This window comes from Belonocnema kinseyi, chromosome 3 (assembly GCF_010883055.1).
Source record: "Belonocnema kinseyi isolate 2016_QV_RU_SX_M_011 chromosome 3, B_treatae_v1, whole genome shotgun sequence".
Classification (NCBI taxonomy): domain Eukaryota; kingdom Metazoa; phylum Arthropoda; class Insecta; order Hymenoptera; family Cynipidae; genus Belonocnema; species Belonocnema kinseyi.
Window position 1 is genome coordinate 157,317,151 of NC_046659.1, and position 8,324 is coordinate 157,325,474.

Below are 8,324 nucleotides of genomic sequence, written 5' to 3' on the forward strand. Positions count from 1 at the left end.
TATAAATGTTCTAATAAAGAGGGTAGGAGAATAGAATAAAAAAAATTAATATATTAATTAGAAATTTTATTCAAATTTAAACAGTGTTTCACGAGAATTATTATAAAAATTCGATTATTTAAATTTGAGTAATTAATTAATAAATTATTTATATACTAAGTTTGGCAGTATTGTTTTTTATTAATTTTTTTTTTTCAAATAAGAAAAAATTGTTTTTAAAGTCAACATGTTTGAAACCAAAATTAAGGGATAACGTCTATGCAGAGGGCTGTTTTTAAGAAGAGGGTCATTTTAAAGATTTTATTTAAAGAGATATAATATTCCAATCAAAATCCAAGAAGACAAGTTTATTACACATATTATAGGGAACATAAATTAATTTTTTAGAATTATTTAAAAACAAAATGGCGCCTTTAGTGGACCCAGAGTACAGCTACTTTTTTTTCAAATACCTCCACGGCCACTAACTTTTTGTCGCCAATATTTGTCTGAGACAAAGAAATATTTTTTTTTCTTAAAGATGGAATAAAAAGCTAATGCCTCACGTACGATTTTTCAAAAATATCAATTTTTCACAAAATTATGCATTTTTGAACAACAAACAAAATTTTTTTAAATCGCCGAAAAACTTTTATAAAAAAAAAGTTTTCATTTTATCGAAAAAATCGTACGTGAGACGTTGGATAATAATGTTTTAAAGATTCTGTCAAAATTTCAAATTGATTGGATAGAAACTGACGGAATAATCGTGGTGGCCAATTGAAAAAAAGCGGTTTCGAGAAAAACGCGTTTAAAGTTTAAAAACTGCATGACCACACGCTGGGGGTCCATGCGCTCGACAGCTGGAACTCGGTGAAATTTTTTTTTTTTGAGAAATCGTTTCCGGACATTGTTTTTGACATGATTACGTACCAATTTAGCTTTAAAAAAATAGATTTTTTGACATTTTTACATAGATGTTACCCCTTAATTCAATCGTAGTACTAAAAGATACTGGAAAATATTACGAAATTAATTTAATTCATTTTTTGTTTAAGATTAAAAAGTAATCATTTTATCAGGAATAATTTTATGCAGAATAGGCATGAAAAACATTTTAAATTAAAATACATATTTCCAAAACATCTCACTTTTCGGCTAATTAGAGACAAAAATAATAAATATAAAATAAATATAATTTAATAAGAGAAATAAAAACATGTATTACTCAGTGTGGCTGTTTTAATCGATGAAATAAATTCTCAGTCTTCCCGGTTTTTTCCCGGTTCGCAAACATTTTTCACGGTCAATAAAATTTAAAAAATGGAACTCTAAAGCTAAAAAAATTTCCACTTGAGCTAATAAAAACTGAACTGCAAATGAAAGCACTAAAAGTGTAACTGTTAAATTTTGAACATTTAAAATTGAAATTTAAGTTTTTGATTAAAAAATTTTGTATTCAAATGTTCAATAATATACGCGTATAAAATTAAAGGTACTAACATTTTTCAATATAAAAAAATATAAATCAACGTTATCATTTTCAATACTCTAAATTAAAAAATCAATCAATGAACTTTAAAAGGTTCAAAATTATATAATTTTAAGGAATTTTAAGCTAGAAACATTAAATATTGAAAAATTGCAAAAATTTTAACTGAACACTTCTTAAATTAGAAATTCAATTATTTTCTTTTTAAATAGTTTAAACATCCTTGGAAAGCTTCAAAATTTTATTTTTAAATCTTAAGAAATCTAGAAGTTGTTTTTAACTTCTTTTAGATTTAAAATTATTTTAGAAATTTTTTTAGAACTTCTAAATATCTGTCAAAATGAATTGAATTTTTTCCACAATTTTCAGAAAATCCTGCAAATTTTAGAAAATTTCTTTACAATTTGGATGTATAAATAACAATTGAACATTTATTATTTTTGACGAAATTTGAGTAATTTTAAGAGATATGTAAAGGTTTTGAAAAAAATCAAACTTAATGTAAAACTTGAAATGATAGCCTAATATAAAACAAAGTGTACATTTTCGCAGATTTTGAAACAAAAAATTAGATTCTTTTCAAAAATTGTGAAAGGCTTCAAAAGAATAAAAACATTTTCTTAAGATTGCTAGAGAAATTAAAAATACTCAAATTTATTCTACAAATGTACATTCGTAAATTATGCATAAAAATTTTAAAATGTCATACATTAAGCATTTTTCAAATAGAAAAATTAAAATTGTAACGTTCAAAGTTTAAAGGTTAAAGATTCTTTACTTTCAAATGTTTGGTTTTAATTTACGTGCCTCAAATAAAAATTCAAATATTGCTAAATATTAAATAATTAATCTGTTTCTTTTTTTAATTAAAAATTTCAAATTGAATGGGTTAAAAATTGAATATTTTAGACTGAAAAAATATTTTAAATTTAATAAAATCCTTTAATTAAGAATATATTATAATGAAATTATTTTTAAGTTGAAAATAGTTTATAAACTTTCAGTCACACGTTCACATTTGTTTAATGACTAAGACTTTCAAATTGAAATCGTTTAAGTTTTAACGTCAAAATCTGAAAATTCTTAAATTTCGAACTGATTTAAAATCGTTTTTGTTCACTTTTTATTACTTAAAGTACAGATAAATTAAAAAATTTTATTTATTAAATAAAAATGTTTTTATCCAAAATTTTCAACATCAAAGGCTTTACTTTTTAATCTGTTCTAATTTTTAAGAAAATATTGAAAAATTCTTAAATTAAAATGTAAGCTTAAAAATAAAAATTTTAAATGGAAAATTTTTAATATAAAGAAATTTTGAATTACGCATTTTAAGCTAAATAATAGCATAATTACATAACAATTTCATAAATTATTTAAAAACTGTTGAAATTGGACGTGGGCAGATTTTTCTTCTACAAATTTGTAAAATTCCCGGACAAAAAGAAATTCACTGTCATTTCACGGTTTTTCCCGGTCTCAAAAAATTCCCGGTTTCCTGGTCTAGCGGCCACCCTGATTACTTCTAAAATAGATCTTAAAACAAGGCAAAATATGCTGCTTTTTTCAAAAATTAATTCAAAACTCGAAAAAATACTTTTTCAAATAGTTTTCAACGTAATACTTTTCAACTTCGGGAAAACAAATTCTTTGGCTTCATAAATTACTTCATGATTTTAAAAATCTCAAATTTTGAAAACATAAAATGGCGACCATTTCAAAAATTAATAATAGCTTATTTATACAGTTTTTAATAAAACACTAAAAATTTATCAAAACAAACTGTTTAGCCTCAGAAATAACTTCATAATTTAACATAACCAAATTTTAAAAAATTTCGGATAATTCAAATTTGAAAAAAACAAGCTTATTGCTAGAATTTTCAACGAAATACTTTTAAACTTCATCAGAAGAAAAAAGTGTGAACTCATCAACTATAACATATGGCAAGAAAAAATATTTTGAAAAAATAAAAAATTGCAGAAAATTAGTTCTTTTTGTATTTTTCATTAAACGGATACCATTCAAACATTTGAAAATAAATCGCTTTCTTATTTTCTTCAATTATCTTATAGGTACCGATTCAACATTTTATTCTTGTAATAAAGTTTTAAAATATTTCGTTGAAACCCTTTAGGAAAACGGTATGTATTGAGTGTTGAATTAACCGCCGTTTTATATTTTTTTAAGATTTTAGATTTTTAAATCATACCTACATTTTTTCGAGAATAAATAATACATTTTTTCCATACTTTTGTATCACACTTTGCTCATAACTTTAAGAAATTTAAATTTTTAACCAAATTGTTGGATTTTGAAGAAAATAATAAAATTGTATGTAATGATGAACCTTAAAAAAAATTGTTAAGAAAAGAGTTAAATTTAACAAACAATTTTCAACCCATGATATTAATTTTAAACTAAACTGATGAAACTTCAACTGGAATAGGTGAAATTAATATTTAAAAAAAATATTTAAATTTTTAACGAAAGGGATACATTTTCAATAAAAGTTATGAATCTTTGACTAGAAGTGTTAATCTTCAACTAAAATTATAAATCTTCAACTGATATAGTTGAATTTTCAACCAAAAAGATCAATTTTCAAACAAGAACATCAATTTTTTTACTAAGAAGGTGAATTTTCACAAAAAAGATATATATCAAACCAAAAATAAACGAAGTTTTAACTAAATAAATCAAGTTTCAACTGGAATAGTTGAATTTTTAACAAACAAAAATGAATCTTTAACTAATATTCTAAATCTTTAACTGGAATAGTTGAATTTCCAACTCAGAAGATTAATTTTTTAACAAAAAGGATAAATTTTCAGAAAAAATATTAATTTTCAACCAAAAATAAACTAATTTTCAACTAAATAAATCAAGTTTCTACTCGAATAGTTAAATTTTTGCAAATTTTCAAATCCAACTGACAAATCTTTAAGTAGAATAGTTGAATTTTTATTAAAATAAATTAATCGTGCTCTGAAATTAGAAATTTTTAACTGGAGTAGTAAAATTTTTAACCAAAAAGATTAATTTTTTAACAAAAAAGATGAATTTTCCGAAAAAAATCAATTTTCAACCATAAATAAACTAATTTTCAAGTCCCTCATTATTAGTTTAAAAAGTACTAAAAGATACTGAAAAAGTTTACAAAATTAATTTTATTTCTTTATTTTTTATTTAAGATTGAAAAGAGCGTTATTTTATAAGGAATAATTTTATGCAGAATAAGCATGAAAATCATTTACAATTAAAAAACAAATCTCCAAACTATCTCACTTTTCGGCTCATTAGAGACAAAAATAAAACTCTTTTCTTTTGATTCTTTTTGACTCTAATGAGCCAAAAAGTGAGATATTTTGGAAAGTCCTTTTTTAATTGTTAATCTTTTTCATGCTTATTTTGCATATTATTCCTGATAAAATAGATTACTTTTAAACCTTATATAATAAATTTTAAATATAGACACTAAACTTATGATTCCTTCCAATCTCTTTTTTTAATTGAATTCTAAATAATTTACCTAAATTTCTTTAAATAAGTCTTTTTATTTAAATTATCGTAAATATAACGAATTTTAATATTATTAAAATAAAAAATACCTCAATATAAATATAAAATTAATTTAAAAATAGAATAAATATCAATAATCGGAAAAATAAGATATTTATTACTTCTAAATTAGGATTTAAAACAAGGCAAAACATTTTGAATTTTTATTCGAATCGTTCTACCTCCGTGAATATCTTCATAGGTCGCAAATTAATTAAAAACTAAAAAATACCTTTTTCACAGTTTTCAACGCAATAATTTTCAACTTAAGGAAAAAAATTCGTCGGTTTCAGAAATTACTTCATGATCTTAAAAATCTCATATTTTGAAAACATACAAAATGGCGGCCACTTCAAAAATAAAAAATAGCTCATTTTAACATTTTTTAAGGAAATCTTTTAAATTTCTTAAAAACAAACTATTTGGCTTAAAAAATTACTTGATAATTTTAAAAAGACAAAATATATGAAAAAAAATTGTGGTCATGTCAAAAAAATTTTTAAACTTTTTGTTACAGTTTTCAACGAAACACTTTTAAACTTTATCAGAAGAAAAAAGTGTTAATTCATCAACTATAACATAATTCAAGAAAAATGTTGTTGAAAAAATAAAAAATTTCAGAAAATTAAATTCATTGGTTCCTATTCAACATTTTGTTCTTATAATAAAAGATTCAAAATATTTCTCTGAAAACTGTAGCAATTGGCTGTTTCTTTAATATTGAATTAAACGACATTTTTTATTTTTTCAATATTTCGAATTATTATGAAGTATTTTCTGAAGCCAGATAGTTTTTTTTTATGATGTTTCAAAGATTTTTGCTGCAAAAATGTAAAAATGAGCTTTTGTTAATTTTAAATTGGTCGCCATATTGTATTTTTTTAAATACTGGATTTTAAAATTTATCAAGTAATTTCTGATGCTAAAAATTTTTCTTTCCCAAAGTATTAAAATATTGCGTTAAAAACTGTAGAAAAAGGTATTTTTTGAGTTTTGAATTAACCGCCATTCTGTACTTTTCCAAAATTTTAAAATCTTACATTTGCTCGAGAATAAATTATTATTAAATCTTCAACCAAAAATTTATTTAAAAACAAAAAATTCAATTTAACTATATAGTTCAATTTTCAAACATAGATATAAATTTTGAAATAAAATTATGAACCTTCAACTAGAATAGTTGAATTTTTCAAACGAAATAGTTAAATTTTAAATCAGAATGGTTGAATTTTTAATAAACAAATATTAATCTTCAACTAAAATTGTAAATCTTCAACGCAATAAGTTGAATTTTCACCAAACAGGTACATTTTTGACAAAACAAATTAATTTTTAACCAAACGACAAATTACACCAAATAGTAGAATTTTCAACCAAAAGGATGAATTTTTTACTAAAAAAAAAAATCTATCTCCAACTTAAATTATAAATCTTTAACTGGAATAGTTGAATTTTCAACCAAACAGGTAAATATTTGACAAAACAAATTAACTTTTACCGAAAAAAAATTCCACAAAATGAAGTTTTATGATGATGAAGTTTTAATTCAACTGTTGAATCTTTAACTAAAATTGTTGAATTTTCAGTAAAAAAAATGAATCGTGAACTGAAATTATCATTTTTAAATGGAATAGTTTAACTTTTTTAAATTGGATAGTTCATTTCACAAAATGTTAACTGGAAGTTAAATTTAAAAAATAATATTCAACAAAATGGTTAAATTTTATTTAAAGTTAGGAATTTTTAACTAAAATAATCAATCTTTAACTTGAATAGTTGAAAAAAATTAATCGTAAACTGAAATTATAATTTTTTAACTTGAATAGTTTCATTTGCAACCAAAAAGATACATTTTCAACCAAGAATATTAATTTTCAACCGAAAAACAATTCCACAACTCCAATAGTTAAAATTGTTTAAATTTAATTTTCAACCAATAAATTAATTTTTAACAAAAAAGTTTAAACATAAACCAAGTAGTTTCATTTTCATTTAAAAAAGATTAATTCTCAAAAAACAATGCACCAGCTGATATTTCATCAAAAAAATATTTTTATTTTCAATAAAAAACAGTTGTTATTCAATAAAGAAAAGCGAATTTGATAAATTATGAAAATAAAGTTTTCAAGGTCAACATTTTTATTTAAATAATTATGTACAATATGTTAATTATTTTGATTACTTTCCAGAACTTTAAATTTTCTTAGGCAATTCGTTGTTTTCCTTTCATTTAAATATTAGTAAAATTCCAAACACTTCAACTTTTAAAAACTGAATTAAACCAGTCAAAATGAGAATGTGCCTTCAAAAATCGTGAACAAAATTAAGATGCACGCAATAAAAATCGCAAATTTTTCTTTTTCAGGCATACAAAATCCGGATATTACACAAAAAATCATAAGATCAGGAAAACTATAAAAAAAATCAGGGTACCCGGTCACCCTAAATAATAATAATAATAATTTTACACAGAAAATAAAAATATATAATTTATGACCCCAGATTTCCTGGATCTGCTCACAAATTCCCGGCATCTTCCCGTACTTTTTAAGAGACAAAAGAATTTCGGATTCCTCTAATCGCTAGACACTTTGCAATAGTTACATTTTATACATTGAAATTAAAAATTGAGAATCTTCTTAAAATATATACTTACAGGTTCCTCCAACAGCAGATTGTTTAGTATAATGTTCAGGAATTTTTGGAAAAGCATCTAATTGTTTAACTGTACTGAGATTTATTTTTCTTCTTCGCAACATGATGTTAAAATATCAATCTAGTAATGGCAACAAATTAAAATAAATATGCATATTCTAATAATGAACAGATGGAAGGCCGCAATCACCGACAATTAAGTACCATTATTGTTAATAATAAAGCGCCACGTGAACTACGATATACAAACACCAGTCACCAATCGGTTGAAGACTGACTGCAGTGGGAGGTGGGAGTTCCCAATTTGGTTCCTCAACCACACTGCACATGCGTGGCACCAGGAGCCTCATTGGCTGTTGATCACGCGCTTATTTGAAATGAGTATACCTTCAAATCAATTTTTTTACAATATATGATATACTTATGAAGTACAAAAAATATAATAAATTATTTATAATTTATATTGAAGAAACAAATTATTTCTTGCTTTGTAATAAAAATCAATCATTTATTTGTAAAAAGTAAAATCTGATAAGTAAGGGTACCTTTTCACGAAGGCCTGTTTTGAATTAATCACGAAATTAGTATTTTTCATAAGATTAATTTCTAGATACTTTGGTGGTCTATGGCAAATTTG

General features: G+C 23.3%; 1 protein-coding gene across 1 annotated transcript in view; it reads right to left on the reverse strand.

Moving 5' to 3' along the window:
• LOC117169121 (endoplasmic reticulum-Golgi intermediate compartment protein 2) overlaps positions 1-7,791 on the reverse strand; it is a 28,137-nt gene extending 20,346 nt beyond the window's left edge. Inside the window, exon 1 of the mRNA XM_033355292.1 lies at positions 7,689-7,791. Within this exon, the coding sequence (XP_033211183.1) occupies positions 7,689-7,791 (103 nt within the window). The remainder of the gene's footprint in view (positions 1-7,688) is intronic.
• Between the last annotated feature and the right edge of the window lie 533 nt (positions 7,792-8,324).